Here is a 25,344-nt window from a genome sequence, read left to right on the forward strand (position 1 = left end):
TATCTAGGGGCGCCTGGGTGGCGCAGTCGGTTAAGCGTCCGACTTCAGCCAGGTCACGATCTCGCGGTCCGTGAGTTCGAGCCCCGCGTCAGGCTCTGGGCTGATGGCTCAGAGCCTGGAGCCTGTTTCCGATTCTGTGTCTCCCTCTCTCTCTGCCCCTCCCCCGTTCACGCTCTGTCTCTCTCTGTCCCAAAATAAATAAACGTTGAAGGAAAAAAAAAAAATTAAAAAAAAAAGAAAATACATATCTAAATACCAAAGCCCCTTTATCTTTATAGACCTAGAAAATAGATTGAATCATATTCCCAAACTTAATCTAAGACTCCCTAGAATGTGTCATAAAAAACAAAAATTGAATGAACTATAGAATAATCCAATCATTAAGACAGTTCTGTGTGTGCTCTTCCATTCAGTGGAGAACTAGAGAAGGCCTAGAGTGTGCCAGGCAATATACTTGTTACCTTATCACCTGAAATAAACTTACGAAAGAGATTACATGTCCCCTTAAAGATGAGGAAAAGACTCAGAAAGACTATATATAACCACTCCAAGGTAAAACTGGTGGAAAGGCATAACCAGAAGTTTAATTGAGGTCTGGGTTTAGAATCTCATTTAAAAATTATTTCTATCGTTTTGAAGTAGAATATTCTAAACTGAAATGGGATCGTACACATGCATTGTAACCTATTTTTTCCAAATGATATACCATGAATGATCTCCTACTTCATAGCCTTCAAATTCACTGTTGTTGTTGTTGTTGTTGCTGTTGTTGTTGTTGTTGTTTCCATAAAACTTTCATAATTCTGGAAAAAAGATGGCAGCTTGAGAAGACATGGTTGATTCCTTTCCCTATTTCATACACTCCCTTCCCCCCGCAAAATAGCCAAAGAAATATAGAGTAAGAAAAATTCTGTATCAGCACTGATGATACAGAAGAGAAACATACAAATAAATATCAGACACTTTGAGGAATTTTACTAGATTTAGGGCAGATGGTATTAAAGAGTACCCAGGGAAGACTGTCGGATTTAGCAAATAAAAATACAAGATATGCAGTTAAACTTGAATTTCAGAGAAAGAATAATTTTTTACACTATTGGCTCATGCAATATTCATTGTTTAGTATTTGAATTTAACAGAGCATCCTGTATTTTGTCTGGCAATCATACAACCTACTCAGAGGTTCCCCGAAGGAACTTCAAGACCAGGAAGGCAGGCAGGCAGGAAGGAAGGAAGGAAGGCAGGAAGTCAGGGAGAAGCTAGAGCTTAGGTGTGGAGGGACAATAGTTGGGACTGAAAAGCATGGTGGAGCTGACCAGAAAAGCTGCATCTGGTATACCAATTAGTTGCTAAGAATCCTGTGGGTTATAGTATAGCCCTAAGCTCCTATCATGTCACATGATATTAAGTTGTAGAAAGCCTATAAGCTACAAAACTGCTTAATGGTATTTTGCACTTTGTAAAACATATATATATATATATGGATACGTATATGGATACATATACACATATACATATGTATATATCCATATACGTATCCATATACGTATCCATATATATATATATGTGTGTGTGTGTATATATATATATATATATATATATATATATATATATAATGTTTTATGCATTAAAAAAGTCTCAAAGGGTATGTACCAAAAAGTTAACAATGGTTTTCTCTAAGTAATTGAAATGTGGATAACTACTTTTTCTTTTTATTTATATTTTATAATTTTCTTAAAAATGTATATTACCTAGGTAACTTTTTAAAAGTATTGTGTAAGTCTCTCATTGATGAACATATGCTTTTGAGTAACTATAAAATGAGATTGCAATTATAAAATGGGCTTTAATATTAATGAATGTCTAGCCTAGATAAGTGAGCACTGAGTTTCTGCTGGGTCCCAGGCCCTGTGCTGCAAGCTGGGGATAGAGATGAATTGGACACACTCTTGGCCCTCCAAGAGTCTAAAGGCCACATTCCTTGGTGAAGTTCCTTGGCTCTTGGCCTTGCTGGCTCTGAAATCCCATTTGTCAGCCCATCTGTGATCATCTCTCATGATTCAAATTCACTGATGAACAAACTAGGATGATGTATTAATTTGTGCTGAGAATGATCACAGTCACATAGGCCAGAACAGCACTCCAAGCATGACCAGCACAGTTTTTCCTTGTGTGGTGACATAGGGAACCAGACTGTGATTAGAATGCTGCTTGCTAGGCCTGGAATCAAAGTAGGGGCAGGCAGTAACTGGAAAGTTTAATGGGAACTGACTCAAGCAGGCAGGCAGTAACCTTCTCAATAAACATGGCCTTGCCATGAACTATAAACACAAGTCTGAGATTCTCTCTTCCTAGGACAATAGTAGATGGATGGGCACTGCGAAATATTATCTCAGAGATTCTCCTTTAATAAAAATCTCCCCAGACTAGCAAACCTCCGTTTCCTTCAGATTGCACCCTTAACATCTACAGTCATATTGTTCAGAACCGGAGCCATTCCATTTCTTTAAAGTAATTTCTAACTATTTTTTCTTTTTTTTTTTTTTTTTTTTTTCAACGTTTATTTATTTTTGGGACAGAGAGAGACAGAGCATGAACGGGGGAGGGGCAGAGAGAGAGGGAGACACAGAATCCGAAACAGGCTCCAGGCTCTGAGCTGTCAGCCCAGAGCCCGACGCGGGGCTCAAACTCACGGACCGCGAGATCGTGACCTGGCTGAAGTCGGACGCTTAACCGACTGCGCCACCCAGGCGCCCCGCTAACTATTTTTTCTTATGCAATGTTGTATTCTGACAGTTTAAGTCTGAAGATTCTTATTTTCTTAATTTCCTTTCATAAAGGTCATTTTATTTTTTTTATTATTTTTTTACATTTATTTTTGAGAAACATAGTGAGACAAAGCGTGAGCGGGGGAGGGGCAGAAAGAGAAGGAGACACAGAATCTGAAGCAGGCTCCAGGCTCTGAGCTATCAGCACAGAACCCGAGGTGGGGCTCAAACCCACGAACTGTGAGATCATGACCCGAGCCAAAGTCGGACGCTCAACCAACCGAGACACCCAAGCGCCCCTTGTAAAGGGCATTTTAATATGCATTTACATACAACAAACTTCTAAATATTAAATGCATTTTTAAAAGATATTTCAAATCAGGAAGGGAAATAATAAAAAGAGTTTTTGTTGAAGAAGTTAGGAACCATCACACAAAAAGGCCTTCACGAGCTGCTCACTTGCTCCTCAATCAGGATCATATCGGAGCAAAATTCTTATGCTCCAATATGAATCTGAGCCCCTACCACATTGGGTAGAAGACACCAGGCACAGCTGTCTTTTGAGGAGTCATAAAGGAGTTGCCCCTTGGTGTAGTGTCCTTACTTGCCAACTTATCTATTCAAATTTTCTGTAATTGGAACCAAAATCCATACAATCCACTTAATGTTCCGAGTTCTGAAGAACATGGTGTAGCCACTGTGGATTATCCAAAAAGCAGACTAAGCATATCTTAGGGTACTTGAAGCAAAGGCATGCCTTGATCATGCATATCTGCATGTGTGCAAACATGCACACACTGTATTCATGCATGCATGTGCGGGTACACACACACACAATTATTTGGAAATACTTCAATATTCAAGAGTTAAAAAAAAAAAGCATTGCAATAATCACCATGCAAAATGACAAGATAAATCATAGAATTGACTTCCTGATTTTAAAGTTTAGTGTATACTGGTGTTTTGTTTTAATTTCACACATGGGTACTTTAATTTCAGGGCCTCTAAACTCTTAATCCAATCTTGATGACATTTATTCTAGTATAAATGTTTTTACAACTCCTAACATGAGAACCACCTGATGTTCACATTCATCAAGCAACTATATTTATGTATTCCAAATTTCAACATTTCTCAGCCAGTGGATACATTCCTGACTCCTTCTAAGAAGCCATGAAAAGTTTTTCACATCTCACTTTCATCATACACCAAAATAGCTCTTAAAGTTAATTAGAGTTTTGGGCCAAATACCCAGTACCTAACCATTAATTATTATTTTCTAAGTATTGAGAGCTCATGTCAAAACCTGCTCCCTGTGCTGAGACTTACTATATGAATGACAAACCAAATCAATTCAGACTGTGCACTACATCAAATTAAAAGCAAGGCTAAATTTGAAGGACACAAAGTTCAAGGACATTTTTGTAAATCCCTAAGAAGTTACCATAACTTTTCTTTCTTTCTTTCTTCCTTCCTTCCTTCCTTCCTTCCTTCCTTCCTTCCTTCCTTCCTTCCTTTCTTTTCTTTCTTTCACTCTTTCTTTCTTTCTTAGAGAAAAAGAGAGAGAGCATTAGCTGGGGAGAGGGGCAAAGGGAGAGAGAGAGAATCTCAAGTAGGCTCCATGCTCAGCATGGAGCCCGATGCAGGGCTTGATCCCATGACCCTGAGATCATGACCTGAGCCAAAATCAAGAGTTGGATGCTCAACCAACTCAGGTGCCCAGAAGTTACCATAATTCTAACTACAATTTGTTGGTTGGAGGATAGAATTTTATTTTTATTTTATTGTTTGTATACATGTATATATTTATTTATTTTGAGAGAGAGAGTGGGGGGAGGGGGAGTGGGAGGGGAAGGGGTAGAGAGAAAATCCCAAACAGGCTCTGCACTGCCAGCAAGAAGCCCGATGTAGGGCTCGATCCTGCAAACCATGAGATCACTACCTGAGCCAAAGTCAAGAGTCAGACAATTAACAGACTGAGCAACCCAGGCACCCCTAGAACTTCATATTTTTTGTTTTAACTTCTAACAGTGTCACTGTCACTGCTCTGGGAAAGAACACTGAACTTAAAAAGAGAATGCTAGAGTTGTAATATAATTTCAGTTACTCTCTCTTGTCCCAAATGATAAATCAAGCAGCTTCTCCTTAAGCATCTGAAAAAACTAAAATATATCGTGGCCACCATAACAAAAGTCCCAAAGACTCTTAGCATATTGCAGAGACATTTTGATATTTATTTTTTTTCTTTCATAAGAAAATTGCCATCAGTGCCAATGTCTGCCTGACAAAAATATTACAGGAGAAATCTTTTGTCATATCTGTCAGGTTTATATTGTTCCTCCTTTCCTTTTTTCCTCCAGACATTAAATGCCAAAATCACAAGAGTAGATCCAGTCAGACATGTTTACACACTTTGATTCTATCTCCCTGACTGCAGTTGATTGGAACAGGAGTGTTCCTAAGTTGGACCATCAGAGTTTCATCCCAAGCAATTTGGAATTGGAACTGAAAGATTCAACCTTATTTTAGGTTGCTAGATCTATAATATTTGCACCTCAAAGAATAGAAAAAGAAGACAACATGAAGCCCAAAGTTAGTAGAAAGTGGGAAATAACAAAGATCAGAGCAGAAATAAGTAGTAAAAAGACAATAGAAAAGGTAAATGAGGGGTGCTTGGGTGGCTCAGTTGGTTGAGCAGCTGACTCTTGCTTTCGGCTAAGGTCATGATCTCAGGGTTGTGGGATCAAGCCTTGCATCAAGCTCCATGCTGAGCATAGCACCTGCTTAAAATTCTCTCTCTCTCTCCCTCACCCTCTCTCCCTCCCTCTCTGTCTCTCTCTCTCCCTATGCCCCTTTTCCCCCACTCACACTCTCTCTCTTTCTAAAATAAAAAATAATAAAATAAAGAAAAGGTAAATGAAACTAAGAGCTGGTTCTTTGGAAAGATAAATTGAAAAACCTTTAGCTACATTCACCAAGAAAAGAAGAGAGAACACTCAAATAAATAAAATTAGAATGAAATAAATAAAATAAATGAAAGAGGAGACATTACAACTGATACCACAGAAATACAAAGGACATGAGACCACTATCAACAGTTATGCCAACAAATTTGGCAACACGGAAGAAATGGATAGGGGCACCTGGGTGGCTCAGTCAGTTGAAAGTCTGACTTTGGCTCAGGTCATGATCTTGCAGTTTGTGGGTTTGAGCCCCACATCAGGCTCGCTGCTGTCAATGTAGAGCCTGCTTTGGATCCTAAGTCCCCCTCACTCTGTCCTTGCCCTGCTTGAATTCTCTCTCTCTCTCTCTCTCTCAAAAAATAAACATTAAGAAACATTTTTTAAAAAGAAGAAATGGATAAATCTTAGAAACACACAACCTACCAAAACTGAATCAGGAAGGAATAGAAAATCTGAATAGATTGATTACTAGTAAGGAGATAGAATCAGTAGTTAAAAACCTCCCAACACACTAAAGTTTAGGATCAGATGTCTTTACTGGTGAATTCTACTATACATTTAAAGAAGAATTAATCCTTCTCAAACTCTTCAAAAAAAATATTAATAATAAGAGGAGGGAACATTTCCAAATTCATTTTCCAAGGCTGGTATTGCTTTGACACTAAAACCAGAGAAGGACACCACAAGAAAAGAAAATTATAGCCCAATATTTTGAACACAGATGCAAAAAATCCTCAACAAAATACTAGCAAACCAAATTCAATAATCGATTAAAAGGATGATATACCATGATCAAGTGGGATTTGTTCCAGAAAGCAGGGATGGCTCAACATTCACAAATCAATCAATATGATACACCACGATAGCAAAATGAAAGAGAAAAATCATATGATCATCTCAATAGATGTAGAAAAGCATTATACAAAATTCAACATTCATTTATGATAAAAACTCTCAACAAAGTGGGTATAGAGGGAATGTACGTCAACATAATAAAGGCTTTATGTGACAAGCCCACAGCAACATTGTCTACGGAACAAGACAAGGACGTTTACTCTCACCTTTGCTCAACATAACTTTGGAAGTCCTGGTCAGAGCAATTACGTAAGAAGAAGAAATAAAAGGCATCCAAACTGGAAAGGAAGAAGTAAAACTGTCACTATTTGCAGATGACATATTATATCGGAAAACCTAAAGACTCCACCAAAAAACTTTTAGAGTAAATGGATTAGGTAAAGTTGCAGGATACAAAATCAATATACAAAAATCTGCTGTGTTTCTATATGCTAATGAGGAACTATCAGAAACAGACATTAAGAAAATGATCCTATTGGATTCTGGGAAGATGGCGGCGTAGGAGGACGCTGGGCTCACCGCGCGTCCTGCTGATCACTTAGATTCCACTTACACCTGCCTAAATAACCCAGAAAACCGCCAGAGGATTAGCAGAACGGAGTCACCAGACCCAAGTGCAGACGAGAGGCCCACGGAAGAGGGTAGGAAGGGCGGCGAGGCGGTGCGCGCTCCACGGACTGGCGGGAGGGAGCCGGGGCGGAGGGGCGGCTCATCAGCCAAGCAGAGCCCCCGAGTCTGGCTGGCAAAAGCGGAGGGGCCTGACGGACTGTGTTCCGACAGCAAGCGCGACTTAGCGTCTGGGAGGTCATAAGTTAACAGCTCTGCTCGGAAAGCGGGAAGGCCGGAGGACAAAGGGAGGGTGAGCTGCGGAGCCCCCGGACGACAGAGCTCAGTTTGGCGGGGAACAAAGGCGCTCGCCAGCGCCATCTCCCCCGCCCATCCCCCAGCCAAAATCCCAAAGGGAACCGGTTCCGGCCAGGGAAATTGCTCGCTCCGCGCAAACACCCAACTCTGTGCTTCTGCGGAGCCAAACCTCCGGCAGCGGATCTGACTCCCTCCGGCTGCCACAGGGCCCCTCCTGAAGTGGATCACCTAAGGAGAAGCGAGCTAAGACTGCCCCCCCTGCCGCCCGCCGTGCACCTTGCCTACCCACCCCAGCTAATACGCCAGATCCCCAGCATCACAAGCCTGGCAGTGTGCAAGTAGCCCAGACGGGCCACGCCACCCCACAGTGAATCCCACCCCTAGGAGAGGGGAAGAGAAGGCACACACCAGTCTGACTGTGGCCCCAGCGGTGGGCTGGGGGCAGACATCAGGTCGGACTGCGGCCCCGCCCACCAACTCCAGTTATACACCACAGCACAGGGGAAGTGCCCTGCAGGCCCTCACCACACCAGGGACTATCCAAAATGACCAAGCGGAAGAATTCCCCTCAGAAGAATCTCCAGGAAATAACAACAGCTAATGAGCTGATCAAAAAGGATTTAAATAATATAACAGAAAGTGAATTTAGAATAATAGTCATAAAATTAATCGCTGGGCTGGAAAACAGCATACAGGACAGCAGAGAATCTCTTGCTACAGAGATCAAGGGACTAAGGAACAGTCACGAGGAGCTGAAAAACGCTTTAAAGGAAATGCAAAACAAAATGCAAACCACCACGGCTCGGATGGAAGAGGCAGAGGAGAGAATAGGTGAACTAGAAGATAAAGTTATGGAAAAAGAGGAAGCTGAGAAAAAGAGAGATAAAAAAATCCAGGAGTATGAGGGGAAAATTAGAGAACTAAGTGATACACTAAAAAGAAATAATATACGCATAATTGGTATCCCAGAGGAGGAAGAGAGAAGGAAAGGTGCTGAAGGGGTACTTGAAGAAATAATAGCTGAGAACTTCCCTGAACTGGGGAAGGAAAAAGGCATTGAAATCCAAGAGGCACAGAGAACTCCCTTCAGACGTAACTTGAATCGATCTTCTGCACGACATATCATAGTGAAACTGGCAAAATACAAGGATAAAGAGAAAATTCTGAAAGCAGCAAGGGGTAAACGTGCCCTCACATATAAAGGGAGACCTATAAGACTCGTGACTGATCTCTCTTTTGAAACTTGGCAGGCCAGAAAGAATTGGCACGAGATTTCAGGGTGCTAGACAGCAAAAATATGCAGCCGAGAATCCTTTACCCAGCAAGTCTGTCATTTAGAATAGAAGGAGAGATAAAGGTCTTCCCAAACAAACAAAAACTGAAGGAATTTGTCACCACTAAACCAGCCCTACAAGAGATCCTAAGGGGGACCCTGTGAGACAAAGTACCAGAGACATCACTACAAGCATAAAACATACAGACATCACAATGACTCTAAACCCGTATCTTTCTATAATAACACTGAATGTAAATGGATTAAATGCGCCAACCAAAAGACATAGGGTATCAGAATGGATAAAAAAACAAGACCCATCTATTTGCTGTCTACAAGAGACTCATTTTAGACCTGAGGACACCTTTAGATTCAGAGTGAGGGGATGGAGAACTATTTATCATGCTACTGGAAGCCAAAAGAAAGCTGGAGTAGCCATACTTATATCAGACAAACTAGACTTTAAATTAAAGGCTGTAACAAGAGATGAAGAAGGACATTATATAATAGTTACAGGGTCTATCCATCAGGAAGAGCTAACAATTATAAATGTCTATGCGCCGAATACCGGAGCCCCCAAATATATAAAACAATTACTCATAAACAGAAGCAACCTTATTGATAAGAATGTGGTAATTGCTGGGGACTTTAACACCCCACTTACAGAAATGGATAGATCATCTAGACACACAGTCAATAAAGAAACAAGGGCCCTGAATGAGACACTGGATCAGATGGACTTGACAGATATATTTAGAACTCTGCATCCCAAAGCAACAGAATATAATTTCTTCTCGAGTGCACATGGAACATTCTCCAAGATAGATCATATACTGGGTCACAAAACAGCCCTTCATAAGTTTACAAGAATTGAAATCATACCATGCATACTTTCAGACCACAATGCTATGAAGCTTGAAATCAACCACAGGAAAAAGTCTGGAAAACCTCCAAAAGCATGGAGGTTAAAGAACACCCTACTAACGAATGAGTGGGTCAACCAGGCAATTAGAGAAGAAATCAAAAAATATATGGAAACAAACGAAAATGAAAATACAACAATCCAAACGCTTTGGGACGCAGCGAAGGCAGTCCTGAGAGGAAAATACATTGCAATCCAGGCCTATCTCAAGAAACAAGAAAAATCCCAAACACAAAATCTAACAGCACACCTAAAGGAAATAGAAGCAGAACAGCAAAGACACCCCAAACCCAGCAGAAGAAGAGAAATAATAAAGATCAGAGCAGAAATAAACAATATAGAATCTAAAAAAACTGTAGAGCAGATCAACGAAACCAAGAGTTGGTTTTTTGAAAAAATAAACAAAATTGACAAACCTCTAGCCAGGCTTCTCAAAAAGAAAAGGGAGATGACCCAAATAGATAAAATCATGAATGAAAATGGAATTATTACAACCAATCCCTTAGAGATACAAACAATTATCAGGGAATACTATGAAAAATTATATGCCAACAAATTGGACAACCTGGAAGAAATGGACAAATTCCTGAACACCCACACTCTTCCAAAACTCAATCAGGAGGAAATAGAAAGCTTGAACAGACCCATAACCAGCGAAGAAATTGAATCGGTTATCAAAAATCTCCCAACAAATAAGAGTCCAGGACCAGATGGCTTCCCAGGGGAGTTCTACCAGACGTTTAAAGCAGAGATAATACCTATCCTTCTCAAGCTATTCCAAGAAATAGAAAGGGAAGGAAAACTTCCAGACTCATTCTATGAAGCCAGTATTACTTTGATTCCTAAACCAGACAGAGACCCAGTAAAAAAAGAGAACTACAGGCCAATATCCCTGATGAATATGGATGCAATAATTCTCAATAAGATACTAGCAAATCGAATTCAACAGCATATAAAAAGAATTATTCACCATGATCAAGTGGGATTCATTCCTGGGATGCAGGGCTGGTTCAACATTCGCAAATCAATCAACGTGATACATCACATTAACAAAAAAAAAGAGAAGAACCATATGATCCTGTCAATCGATGCAGAAAAGGCCTTTGACAAAATCCAGCACCCTTTCTTAATAAAAACCCTTGAGAAAGTCGGGATAGAAGGAACATACTTAAAGATCATAAAAGCCATTTATGAAAAGCCCACAGCTAACATCATCCTCAACGGGGAAAAACTGAGAGCTTTTTCCCTGAGATCAGGAACACGACAGGGATGCCCACTCTCACCGTTGTTGTTTAACATAGTGCTGGAAGTTCTAGCATCAGCAATCAGACAACAAAAGGAAATCAAAGGCATCAAAATTGGCAAAGATGAAGTCAAGCTTTCGCTTTTTGCAGATGACATGATATTATACATGGAAAATCCGATAGACTCCACCAAAAGTCTGCTGGAACTGATACATGAATTCAGCAAAGTTGCAGGATACAAAATCAATGTACAGAAATCAGTTGCATTCTTATACACTAACAACGAAGCAACAGAAAGACAAATAAAGAAACTGATCCCATTCACAATTGCACCAAGAAGCATAAAATACCTAGGAATAAATCTAACCAAAGATGTAAAGGATCTGTATGCTGAAAACTATAGAAAGCTTATGAAGGTAATTGAAGAAGATTTAAAGAAATGGAAAGACATTCCCTGCTCATGGATTGGAAAAATAAATATTGTCAAAATGTCAATACTACCCAAAGCTATCTACACATTCAATGCAATCCCAATCAAAATTGCACCAGCATTCTTCTCGAAACTAGAACAAGCAATCCTAAAATTCATATGGAACCACAAAAGGCCCCGAATAGCCAAAGGAATTTTGAAGAAGAAGACCAAAGCAGGAGGCATCACAATCCCAGACTTTAGCCTCTACTACAAAGCTGTCATCATCAAGACAGCATGGTATTGGCACAAAAACAGACACACAGACCAATGGAATAGAATAGAAACCCCAGAACTAGACCCACAAACGTATGGCCAACTCATCTTTGACAAAGCAGGAAAGAACATCCAATGGAAAAAAGACAGCCTCTTTAACAAATGGTGCTGGGAGAACTGGACAGCAACATGCAGAAGGTTGAAACTAGACCACTTTCTCACACCATTTACAAAAATAAACTCAAAATGGATAAAGGACCTAAATGTGAGACAGGAAACCATCAAAACCTTAGAGGAGAAAGCAGGAAAAGACCTCTCTGACCTCAGCCGTAGCAATCTCTTAGTCGACACATCCCCAAAGGCAAGGGAATTAAAAGCAAAAGTGAATTACTGGGACCTTATGAAGATAAAAAGCTTCTGCACAGCAAAGGAAACAACCAACAAAACTAAAAGGCAACCAACGGAATGGGAAAAGATATTTGCAAATGACATATCGGACAAAGGGCTAGTATCTAAAATCTATAAAGAGCTCACCAAACTCCACACCCGAAAAACAAATAACCCAGTGAAGAAATGGGCAGAAAACATGAATAGACACTTCTCTAAAGAAGACATCCAGATGGCCAACAGGCACATGAAAAGATGTTCAGCGTCGCTCCTTATCAGGGAAATACAAATCAAAACCACACTCAGGTATCACCTCACGCCAGTCAGAGTGGCCAAAATGAACAAATCAGGAGACTATAGATGCTGGAGAGGATGTGGAGAAACGGGAACCCTCTTGCACTGTTGGTGGGAATGCAAATTGGTGCAGCCGCTCTGGAAAGCAGTGTGGAGGTTCCTCAGAAAATTAAAAATAGACCTACCCTATGACCCAGCAATAGCACTGCTAGGAATTTACCCAAGGGATACAGGAGTACTGATGCATAGGGGCACTTGTACCCCAATGTTCATAGCAGCACTCTCAACAATAGCCAAATTATGGAAAGAGCCTAAATGTCCATCAACTGATGAATGGATAAAGAAATTGTGGTTTATATACACAATGGAATACTACGTGGCAATGAGAAAAAATGAAATATGGCCTTTTGTAGCAACGTGGATGGAACTGGAGAGTGTGATGCTAAGTGAAATAAGCCATACAGAGAAAGACAGATACCATATGGTTTCACTCTTATGTGGATCCTGAGAAACTTAACAGGAACCCATGGGGGAGGGGAAGGAAAAAAAAAAAAAAAAAAAGGACGTTAGAGTGGGAGAGAGCCAAAGCATAAGAGACTCTTAAAAACTGAGAACAAACTGAGGGTTGATGGGGGGTGGGAGGGAGGGGAGGGTGGGTGATGGGTATTGAGGAGGGCACCTTTTGGGATGAGCACTGGGTGTTGAATGGAAACCAATTTGTCAATAAATTTCATATAAAAAAAAAAAAAAAGAAAATGATCCTATTTACAATTGCATCAAAAATGAATTAAATACCTAGGAATAAACTTAACCAAGAAGGTCCCAAATATAAGTTCTCAGTGGAAAAAAATAATGAAAGCAAAATTCCTAAGTTTTATGTAAGCTTTATAACTAAAGCATCTGTTTATGTTTTCTTATGCTGAAAAAAAACAAAACAAAACTTAACCAAGAAGGTGAAAGACCTGCACTGATGAAAGAAATTGAAGGAGACACAAATAAATGGAAATATATTCTATCCTCATGGATTGAAAGAATTAATATTGTTAAACAATCCATTCTACCCAAACCAATCTACAGATTCAATGCAATCTTTATGAAAATTCCAATGGCATTTTTCATAGAAATAAAACAAACAAACCTAAAATTTATATGGCACCACAAAATATAAAAAAACCCAAATAGCCAAAGCAACCTTGAGAAAGAACAAAGCTGGAGGCATCACAATGCCTGATTTCAAACTATACTACAAAGCTATAGTAATCAAAACAATATGGTACTGGCATAAAAACAGACCCATAGATCAATGGAACATAACAGAGAGCCCTGATATAAACCCACACATGTATGGCCAATTAATTTAATGACAAAGGAGCCAAGAATATACAATGGGGAAAGGACAGCCTCTTCAGTCAGTGATGCTGGGAAAACTGGACAGCCAAATGCAAAAGAATAAAACTGGATCGCTTTTTTACACCATACACAAAAATTAACATAAAATGGATTAAAGACCTGAATGTAAGACCTAAACTCTGAGAAGACAACATTGACAGTAAGCTCCTTGACATTGCTCTTGGTAATGATTTTTTGGATTTGACACCAAAAGCAAAGGGAACAAAAGCAAAAATAAACAGGTGGGACTACATCAAACTAAAAAGCTTCTACATAGCAAAGGAAACCATCAACAAAATGAAAAGGCAACATAATGAATGGGAGGAAAAATTGCAAATTATGGATCTAACTAGGAGTTAATATCCAAAATACATGAATTATTCATATAACTCAATAGAAAAAAATCCAATTAGGGGCGCCTGGGTGGCTCGGTAGGTTAAGCGTCCGACTTCGGCTCAGGTCACGATCTCACGGTCTGTGGGTTCGAGCCCCCGCGTCGGGCTCTGTGCTGACCGCTCAGAGCCTGGAGCCTGTTTCAGATTCTGTGTCTCCCTCTCTCTGTGACCCTCCCCCGTTCATGCTCTGTCTCTCTCTGTCTCAAAAATAAATAAACGTTAAAAAAAAATTTTTTTTTTAAAAAGAAAAAAATCAAATTAAAAAATGAACAGAGGATATGAACAGTCATTTTTCCAAAGACGACATACTGAGGGCCGACAGGTACATGAAAAGATGTTCAACACCACCAATAATCAGGGAAATGCAAACCAATGAGACACCACCTCACATCTGTTAGAATGGGAATTATTAAGAAGAAATGACCAGTATTGGCAAGGACGTAGAGAAAAGGGAATCCTTGTGTATTGTTGGTGGAATGTAAACTGGTGCAGCCACTATGGAAAACAGAATGGAGGTTCCCCAAAAAATTAAAAATAGAACTGCCATATGATCCAGCATTTCTACTTCTGGGTATTTATTCACAGAAAATGAAAATATTAACTCAAAAAGATATATCACCCCCATGTTCATTACAGCATAATTTATAATAGCCAAGATACAGGGGCACCTGGGTGCCTCAGGTGGTTAAGTGTCCAACTCTTGATATCCACTCAGGTCATGATCTCATCGTTCGTGAGATCAAGGCCCACGTTGGGCTCTGTGCTCTCAGCGTGCAATCTGCTTGGGATTCTCTCCCCCTCTCTCTGCCCCTCCCCTGTTCACTGGAGCACACATGTGCATGCTCCCTCACTCTCTCAAAATAAATATAAACATTTATAATAGCCAAGACATAGAAACAATCAAAGTATCCATAAATGGGGGCACCTGGGTGGCTCAGTTGGTTAAGTGTCAACTTAGGCTCAGGTCATGATCTCGCGGTCCATGGGTTGAAGCCCCGTGTCGGGCTCTGTGCTGACAGCTCAGGGCCTGGAGCCTGCTTTGGATTCTGTGTCTCCCTCTCTCTCTGCTCCTCCCCGACTCATGCTCTGTCTCTCTCTGTCTCTCAAAAATAAACATTAAAAAAATTTTTTTAAGTATCCATAAATGGATGAATAAATTAAAAAATGTGGTATAAATATGTTTATATACAATGGAATATTATTCATCTATAAAAAGAATGATATCTTGCCATTTGTGGCAACATGGATGGACCCTGAGGTCATTATGCTAAGTTAAATAAGTCAGACAGAGAAAGATAAATACCACTATGATCTCACTTATCTATGAAATCTTTTTTTAGATTTGCTTAGACAGTAAATCTTTGTTCTTATCACAAGAAAAAAAAATTGTAACTATGTGTGGTGACAGTTGTTAACAAGACTTATTGTGGTGATCATTTGGCAACACATGCAAATATCGAGTTTGTATGTGTTTGTATACAAGGTTATATGCCCATTATATCTCAATGTTTTAAAAGAATTTACTGTATATGAATTGGTAAAATTGGAATACCATAATATGTAAATGAACAGAGAATGTGAATAATTCACAGAAGAAAGATTACTTTTTTTTTAAATTTTTTTAACGTTTATTTATTTTTGAGACAGAGAGAGAGAGAGCATGAACGGGGGAAGGTCAGAGAGAGAGGGAGACACAGAATCCGAAACAGGCTCCAGGCTCTGAGCTGTCAGCACAGAGCCCGACGCAGGGCTCGAACTCACGGACCGCGAGATCATGACCTGAGCGGAAGTCAGACGCCCAACCAACTGAGCCACCCAGGCGCCCCAAAAGATTACTTTTTATTAATTCATAGAAGTATAAAAATGTTGACCATCAAGTTAGATCATAATGACCTAAGAAAAACAAATTAAATTGAAAAATTATTTTGCCTCGTAATTACAATTTTTAAATGTAGATGAAATATCATTTTGAGGAGGGTGTAGTGGAACTGGTACACTCCTACGCTGCTATGATGGTAACTTAATAATAGTCTTATAGAAACTATCAATAATTATTTTAATGCAGCAATTACAGTTCTGAGAATTAATTTTAACGATGAACGCCAAAAGAAGGAAAAATGGTACCTATGAAAACACTTATTGTGAAATGTTTTTTATATACGTTTAGGTGTTTAGAAAGAAAATGTAATTTATAATAATGAAAAATTAAAATCAGCCAATACCAGGAGAATCATTAAGTAAATTACAGTACTTTAGTCAAGAGAAAGTATGCAGTTTCTAAAGATAAATGTGGAAAATACAGAAGATATGCTATCATGGAAAAGTATTTATGACTTTACCTTAAGTGAAGAAAAGCTGAAAATTATATTATGCGATGGATCAGTCAAATAATAAGTGTATTTTTAAATACACAAATCCTAGGAGGAAAATGAAAGAGGTTTGAGTTGTTGTTATGATGCAACTGCATTATTTAGAATCTACCTGTACTTCAAAACTATAGAATTATTAAAATAATGCTGTTTGGAAAATAAAAATAAAATGGAATAAACCCCTTTTTTTCTCAAGAAAAAAGTGAATTTTAGAAAATAAAAACATTGCTGGATATGGGGAGGTTGGTCAACAACTTTCTTAAATACCAACACAATGCTGGCATTTTCCAGAACAGAGAATTGAAAACAAAGAGTTTTCAATTCTCTTGGAATTATTTTTTAGAACAAAATGAGAGATGGAGAGATAAATGGATGCAAAACATTTACACAAAGATTTTCACTAATTACTTCTTGATGAAAATAATAGGCAATCTCTTAAAGATGACTTAGTCTGGAATCTATCTATCTATCTACCTATCTATCTATCTATTTATTTATTTATTTATTTATTTATTTATTTAAGAGAGGGAGAAAGCACATGTAAGTGGGGGAGAGGGGCAGAGGAAAATAGAGGGAGAGAATCTCAAGCAGGCTCCGCACTCAGCACAGAGCCTGATGTGGTAGCTGGATTCCACAACCCTGGGATCATGACTTGAGCCAAAATTAAGAGTCAGACACTCAACCAGCTGAGCCACCCACGCGCCCCTCGTCTGAAATCTTTTAAAAAAATTTCTCCTCCTACAAATGAGTGAATTGTAGGAAGCATTTCAAAGTGGGGTAAAAATTCTGTTGCTTCAAATGGACTGTCTATAACATTGGGCAGAAGCCAGGCACAGGTAGGTGCATACTGTGTTTCACTTATGTAAAATCTAGGCATTGGCACATTTACAGTGTGTATACTTTACGATCTGCAAGTTATACCTCAATAAAGAAGAAAAAAAATGTTCTGTAGTCAGATCGTTTCACAGAATTGAAAATCAGACACAGACATTAAGATTTTATTTTCCTTCAGCTGTCTATTTGGAATGTAATGAAGCTCTTCTAAGTATTTTGAGTAATCTGACCTTACTAAATTACCTTGGGTCAATGTGGGTGGTCGCGAATGGCAAGATGTTCATTTAATTAACTGCTATGGCTCACACTGGCCAGACTGAGTGTACATCTTTAAGGCCACTGCTTCTACCCCTCTTCAAATGATCAGGTGGGATTCTCCTTAAAAAGTATTTACGTGACAGACTCTTAAAGGAAAATAAGGAATAAGACCATCTAAGTCACACCCTCCAAATCCATGGCCAACACAGAGAAGAGGAGTGCACTGTGGCATGAATTCCTGACTGCAGTGGCAGGAATCACATGCTCCAGGAGCATGACACCATGTGTCTGACTGCACAGTGGAACCTGACCTACTATTTGCATCTTCATATTTTGGGGAACTGTTCTTCCAAGATAAATTACTTTGGAATTTCCTACTCATGTATATTTAATACAGAGAAACTGCTAATGCTGTAATATAGTGAGAGGAAGTATTGTAGGGTAGAAAGACCACGGTCTTGGTAGTTATAAAAATAAGGATTAAAATTCTAGCTCTTCCACTTTCTAAATATGTGATTGTGGAAAAATGATCCAATTTCTCTAAATGATAGTTTCTTCACCTGTGAAGTGCGGTTTATAATACCTGGCATGCACTGTTACCTTTTGTTAGAGACTATATTTATATTTATATTTGTGCCAGGCACACTAGGCAAGCAATGGTCGTGGTGGTTAAATGTTAGGAAAACTGGATAGCAGCCATTCTCATCACTTATGGCTGAATGACTTCATTCAAATGCTGTACTTTTTTTGACACTCAAGTTATGCAAAAAAGGCACAAACATCCACCTGTTGAGGAATGGCTTCTAAGGTTCAATTAATTTGCGAGCAAGTCTATTTTTGTGCTTCTTTGCCCTCCTATGTGATTCTACCGAATTAAACATTTTTAAACTATAGGTACTCGAAAAAGAACAAGGCCTATTTATTGGATACATGCAACACAAAGGGGAAAACAAAAGAAATGGCAAATAGCACTAAGCACCCAATCCTAATCTCCATCTGAGTCCCAGTGCAGAGATTCTCCTGGGTGGAGAATTCTGGTCATTCTGCCCTCAGGTGGATGAGAATGGCAACCAAGATGAGGTTGCTGACACCATTTTGGGCAGTGATTTAATTGCCCTAATTTTTAGATGTTCATCTTGTTCTTGGGGTAAATCAAGACAGGGCAAGTTATAAGGGTATCATCTAAATGAACAAAATGTGGCCTCCCGTTTGCCAGGGATCTACCCTTGCACCACAGCAAATACAGAACTCCATCTCTCTCTCTCCTGTGAGTGGGGGTGGGGGCCAGTGTAGGGGCAGCTGTCTTTCTTGTATTTCATTGGCTCAAGATATTATCTTACTTAGAAAGAAGAAAATGGTAATTCTAGAAATAAAAACGTTTGTCCAGCTAGACTGGGCCACATAGTACAAAATGATCTGATCCACTGTAGGTTTTAAACAAAAACATTGTTGCTATCTGAACCCAGAATAGCATAGCCTGTTTCTCTATTTAAAAGGGAAAAAAGAAAAATCACAACAACTGGGCATGGAAAAACTACCCACACAAGACTGAGGCCTGATTTTACCTCTTTCCTTTCATACCAACCAAGGTTAGATGATCACAAACAGATCCTTACCCTGCTTCCCAGAACTGTTGTGAGGATTAAATGAAATAACAAAATTACTCCATCAAGTGCAAAATGCCACATAAATACTAGTGAGGTTATTACAAGAAGGGAACTGGAATCGCTCCAGGTTTGTGCTGGAGACGGCAGCAACGAACTGAACAGACAGCTGGGCAAATGTGCCAGACAGGAAGCACGTCTGACTTCTGAATACAGGCTGGATTCCCTTTCCCTGAGCTACACCTGCCAGACTGGAAGCCCCTAGTGCTTCAGTCATGAATGGGCACGTCCTGTCCAGAGCTCTAGGGCCTTGCCCCAGTCTGGCCTTTGGCTCCACCCTGCTGTGCTGGCCCAGAGCCAAGTCTGGGCTGACTTCCCCTCTAATATGCCTGGTACTACCTCTTCCAGTACCATCAGGCCTTAAGCCAGCATCTCAAGTTTTGCATGACACAAGCGGCCCAATAATGAGAACACTCCTTCCTGCGTGCTCGGGAATTTCCCTTCCCTCCTCTTTCCCCTTAAATCATTCGTATTTCCGCTTCTTCCATATTTCTCATCTACGCCAGGGCTCCAAAATAGGATGCAGGAGGTTACCAAGCCAGTAACAGGGCAAAGGAACCAGTTTGGCCCATTAACCATGCCTCTGAATTGGGTCAGCTGCTTCCACTACTGCTAATTCCTTGCTAACTCCTTGTTTCCAGTAGCTAAAACATGATAGGTTCTTAATAACTATTTGTTGAATGAAAACAAATATCAAATTAATGAATCGGCAAATACATACCAGATGAAACCCTAGGCCTTTTCCAGGACCCTGACTTCCCATATCCCTGACCTGCTTTTCAACTGCTCTTATGGTCAAAATACTAGGGCAGCCTCAGCTTGGTTTCCCAGATTGACTTTGACTTTATGTTCTATATGCACAAAGAATGACTGTCAGCACATCTATTCTTTTGTGTGGGTTTTGAAAGAAAAAAGAGACTAAAAAAGAGACAAACCTCACTTTCCAGCTATTTCTCAGAAGAAATAGAATCATTCTGATAGAATGTGTGCGGGTATGTCTGTATCTGTGTGTGTGTGTGTGTGTGTGTTCAAGAGTAGTATAGAGATATTTTAAGGGTTTTTTTCCTACAGAATAAAAGAGACACCCTGGCTAAAAAGCTCAGTTGCTAACAATAGAGGCAGATTACTCCCACCAAAGACAGAAGGTAAAAGGGGCACAGCTTTAGATTTCCACTGCACAATGCTCCTATCTTCAGATGCCCTAAGGATCAGGAAGGTAGAGCAGGTGTTTCTGGTTTTCAATAGTAGTTTAATACTGCTACATCTATATGAACCCAGATGATAGCAAATAATCAAATATACGTGTAATGCCAGAAGGAGATGAGAGAGAGAATGGGGCAGAAAAAAAGTATTTGAAGAAATAATGTCTGGGATGCCTGGGTGGCTCAGTCGGTTAAGTGCCCAACTCTGGATCAGGTCATGATCTCAAGGTTTGTGGGTTTGAGCCCCATGTCGGGCTGTGTGATGACAGCGCAGATTCTGTGAAGAGTCTGCTTCAGATTCTGTGTCTCCCTCTCTCTCTGCCCCTCCCCTGCTCATGCTCTCTTGCTTTCTCTCTCTCTCTCTCTCAAAAATAAATAAACATTAAAAAAAAATTTAAAGAAATAATGTCTAAGATTTTTCCTAATTGATTAAAGACAGAAATTTGTAGATACAGGATTGTAAATGAATGCCACACAGAACAAACAAACAAACAAAACACTGGTGCACATCAGGGTCAAGTTATTGAAAGTCAAAGATAAAGAGCAAACATTGAAAGCAGCAAGAGAAAATAGCATATTACATAGAGGAGAAAATGATCTGATCAACACCTGACTTTCAGTGGAAACCAAGAAGCCCAGAAGAGAATGGAAAAACATCTTTAAAATGCTGAAAGAGAAAAAAAACCCTGTCAATCTGGAATTCCATATTCAGGGGACATACAATTCTCATATGAAAGTAAAATAACATTTTTGGATAAAACAAAGAAGACTTGTACCCAACAGACCTGCGCTACAAGAAACAATAAGGGAAGTTCTAAATTATTTATTTATTGCATTGTCTTGGAGATTTACTACTACTGGAGGCATTACATATGAGCTCTAGATTCTCATAGCCTTCCTACTCTATAGGATAGATAATTTATCTCATGGGATGCTTAGACTCTGAAATTGCTTATGTTCTCTATTATAGCCTCTTCCCACCATTGTGGGTTTGTTCTGAGGGTAGACTGAGTAGGAATGGGGTTAAGGATGGAATCTAATTAATTAAAACAAAGAGAGATTGATAGAACATAGCATATATATGGTTGGGGTGGGAAGAACCAGTGCAGGTAAGGAAAACAGATTGAGATTAAATGCTCCCATGGTAAAAGCTAGATTACCAGGAATAGACCCAAGAATCTATCCTAAATTGTGGAAGAAGTTGGGGAAGAAAAATATACCTAGTCCCCTTCTTGACCTCTCAGCCTTCTCATACTATAGTAATTCCTAATCTTCTTTAGATTTAACAGGTATGCCTATATGTCTAAGGTAGGACCTAGTTCCTCCAAGTATCTGATCACCCATTAGGCTGCAGGTAAACAAGAGTGGTGGGATCTGGGAAATACCAAGGAGAGAAATTACAGATACAGTTCCAAGGTATGATCTGTGAGCAGAAGAGGATGTCAAAGAAGTAGGATTGTGGATATATCACCTATGTAAATCATAAATACTGAATGAGTAGGATAGGATGGACAAATTGGCTTCAAGATTCCTTACGAACCCTGAGATATAATGTTTTAGCAGTCGGGATACTACAGGTTCCCAGTATGTATACAGGACACCAATTTCCACGACAGGTTGCTAAATTTTTTACTTATTTTAGGGAGATGTTGAAATATTTCTTATTTGTTTATAAATACTCCTTTTTACAAACTTCATTTTTATCCAGCCATGGATTCAGCACCTCCTTCAGAAAGAAAAAGGACTCGGTGAATTTCCCCAGGTCCAGAACCCAGAAAACACAAATGGCATTGACCAAATGGTGGGAGGGATCTGGCTATCTGCCTATCAAGAATTAAAAAAAAAAGAGGTTTCACACTAGGCCAAGTCTCTGGAGCATTATGTTGAGAAGGATTCAGAGGTTTAGACCCTTAAATATGGGCTCTGAAAGGGAGTACCACAATTAATTCGTGAGGTCTGCCATGAGAATGAGACCATATGCTCAAGAGTGTTGTCCTTAGCTTGGGTGGCTTATTTGCAGATTGACTGGTCCCCAGTAGATAAGAGACTTCCTGGACTAACACAAAGGAGTCAGGCCTCACTATGTCACTGAAGCACAGGACCTGTCTGTCAGGTCTTGGTCAGGTCCTAATCCGAAGTTAGGAAAAACACCGAGTGTGAGAGCGGGAAAAGCCTGTTTATCATCACTGATGTTTGCTAAGTCCCTCACATGGGTTGGTTGGCCAGATAGGCCTAAGCTTTGGAGCCATCCCTCTCAGGCCAGCCTTGCCATCTTCACCTGCCCTAACAGGTAAGTAATGAAGCCATGGGATCATTTGATCTGCACAAATTTCTCCTTTATCTGCTTAAGTCCTGGGGCGGGGGGGGGGGGGGAATATGAGTTTTGTACCTGGGACCAGCCCCACTCTGCCTCAAAAAGCCAAGAGAATTATTGGGTCTTGTAACCCCATTTTGTTACACCCATAGGAACAGTGACTCCTCCTCTAACCCCAGCTAACAGAAACCCTTTCTCTTGAAAGAATGCTGTGTTAAGGGCAAAGGTATATGGTAGTAACTTGAATTGAAGTCTGGTGTTTTGTGGGGAGACCAGGGACCAGAAGGGTTGAGAAAAAGGTGATACTCTGATCTTCAGTTGTCAGGCAACTATAGCGTGGGGAAGAATGTTCAGACCTGCAGGTAGTGGAGTTTGGGCAGAGATGAACGTCTTCTTACTGCTCATGAGAGTATACGGGGTAGTTGCTCTCCCAAGTGGAGGCAGGTGGGGAGGTCCCTACCTTGTCGGCCTTTGTCATGTGTTACAGAGGAGTGAGGAATGCTGAATGGATGACCATTGGGGATGGTCAGTTCTTCTGCTGGCTGTAACAGACCCATAAACAAGCGCGGGAACAGCCTCCTTCTCCTGCCCCAGATTCCCATTCTAGGAGAATCCCAGCTCAGATCAGCGCATTAACCCGAGAGAGGGAGAAGACGCCGGAGAGCACCCCATGTGGGGTGCAACAGGCATGTGTCAGACTCGGCTAGGCCTTCCCTGAAACCCTGGGGGTTCTGCAGAGGCAGGAAACGCACCACCCAACCTCAACATGTCACCTCGGGGAGGAGGAGCCAGGTGGGCCGTCGCTGCTCCAGGAAGGGCTGCCGGGTCCCGGGGCTTCGGGGCCTCCCCGAGGGGAGAGCGGAACTCTGGCACCAGGCCCGCGGGGTTCGGTGCCCCGGGACTCTTGGGGGTGAGGAGCCGCGCCCGGGCCAACTTCGGGTTCCCGACGGTGGGGGAGTCGGTGCCGGCCGCGGACTGGCGGGCGGGCCGTCAGCCGCCCGGCCCGTCGCCTACCTCCCCGCCCCCCGGCTTCCTGCGGAGGCCGCGGCCGCCATGTTGTTGTGGGGCTGAGGCGGCGCCGCGAAGCCCGAGCGGCCGTGACACGCTGCGCAACAGGTTCGCTGTCTGCGGCCTGGCGACGAACCGGGCGGCGGCGGCGACTGCCGAGCAGGGTCTCCCGGCGTCCGCTCGCTCCCGCGCTGCGGGTGCCGAGGGGCACGGGGTCGCGCTGTGACGTACGGGAGGCGCGGCGGGGGCGCCAGGTGGGTGAAGCGACTGGCCGGGGCTGCGGCAGGGCGCGAGGCAGGTGCGGGCGCCACCGCGCTCGCCGCGGGGAGGCTCGGCGGGCCGGGCAGGAAGGCGGCTGCGCGCCCCCGCCGCCGCGGACGGGCCCTTGGGAGCCCGAGCTAGGCCCCTGGCGGGCTTGGCGGCGCCGGGCGGAAACCTCCGGCCCCGGTTCCTGCCCCAGCGGCGGGGCCAGGGCGGACGCCGAGGGGCCGGGGCTGGGCCGCCCCTTCCCATGCGGCCGAACCCCGGCTCCCCAGTCTCTCCTGGCAGGTGCGGACGCAGCTCAGGGCCGGGGGTGGCGTGGCCCCTCGCTTTCAGGGTGCCGGCAGAAGGGGGCCCTTAGGGGCACCCTAAGGGATCACCCCCCCCCCTTTTTTTCCTCCCCGCAGAATTGGCTTTTCTTGGTAATGGCTGGTTCGGAATGTCAGGTGAGCCGCATCCCGGTGCGTCAAAGTAGTCCGAGTCACGAGAGGCCAGTGGGCGGATGCTCGGCGTCCACCGCTCGCGTTAAACCAAAGTTGGGGAATGTTACAATTTGACTTTAGCGTTATTGATTTCCAGGGTATACAAAAGCGCGGAGAGATGTAATCTCTCAGGCCATCGTAGTTTATTCCTAATTATTGTTGTTGTTGTGTTGTTGTTGTTGTTTTTAAAGATGCCTGCCTGTGCTTAGTGAATGTGTAAACCCAGGCGGAAACTGCAGATGGCTTTGCATTCTTTAAAAAGATGCTGTATTTGGGTGATTAATCATGCGCTTTGTCGTTGAATGATTGCCGATGGCAAGTATGCTTCATTTGAGACTTGAATTAATTATGAATTAGGAATATGTTTGATAGAGCCAACCAGTTTATTTTAGGAATTAAGGGTTACACAAACATGATTGCTTTCTTAAATGCTCTAATTTGTTTTTTTACTAGTGTTTACTTGCTTACCCAGAGATCGGCGAAGCGTGACTTGAAATTTTGTGTTGTTTTAGTCAGCTTAATTTAGGTGGCATAGACTCTGTAGGTTAAGCTTCTTAAGCCTCTTAAGAAAATTGCCTCTTTCCCTCTGCTTGTTTGCTATATTGTTAATCAGTGATAGAACCTAAACGCAGTCTATAAACATCACCTAAAACCTTTACATGAATTGATAATAATATCCCTCAAATTTTAAAGATAGTAGCAACTCTGTTCTGCATATCTTTAGGTTTCTTTGGCTGTGCCTATGATTCTCTAGTAATATCTCTCTCCTGTCCAGCTTTATTGAAATATGATTGACATATATCCCTTGTAATTTCAAAAGTGTAGAAGGTGCAAGTTGTTTTTAAAAGCTTAATTTAAGAACAAGCAATTTTGTATTTTTGGAAGGCATGGGAAAATGTGCATTATTGCTATT

At 41.4% G+C, this 25,344-nt stretch overlaps 2 protein-coding genes across 15 annotated transcripts in view; one reads left to right on the plus strand and one right to left on the minus strand.

Moving 5' to 3' along the window:
- Positions 1-557: 557 nt before the first annotated feature.
- LOC115511292 (translation initiation factor IF-2-like) overlaps positions 558-25,344 on the minus strand; it is a 33,802-nt gene continuing 9,015 nt past the window's right edge. Inside the window, exons 2-4 of the mRNA XM_030311822.1 lie at positions 23,454-24,230; positions 6,793-6,864; positions 558-803 (exon numbers count right to left, since the gene is read on the minus strand). Of these exons, the coding sequence (XP_030167682.1) occupies positions 740-803; positions 6,793-6,864; positions 23,454-24,230 (913 nt within the window). The 3' untranslated portion in view covers positions 558-739. The remainder of the gene's footprint in view (positions 804-6,792; positions 6,865-23,453; positions 24,231-25,344) is intronic.
- The window catches only part of ITSN2 (intersectin 2), a 151,144-nt gene continuing 149,300 nt past the window's right edge, over positions 23,501-25,344 (plus strand). For 12 of the 14 annotated variants that reach the window (XR_003967941.1, XM_030311549.1, XM_030311541.1 and 9 more), the window contains exon 1: positions 23,869-23,942. The gene's annotated coding sequence lies outside the window, so the exon portion shown is untranslated. Of the gene's footprint in view, positions 23,591-23,868; positions 23,943-25,344 lie in introns of those variants that run through there. The other 2 variants (XM_030311539.2, XM_030311536.1) reach the window with 2 other exon arrangements.

Source organism: Lynx canadensis, chromosome A3 (assembly GCF_007474595.2).
Source record: "Lynx canadensis isolate LIC74 chromosome A3, mLynCan4.pri.v2, whole genome shotgun sequence".
NCBI lineage: Eukaryota > Metazoa > Chordata > Mammalia > Carnivora > Felidae > Lynx > Lynx canadensis.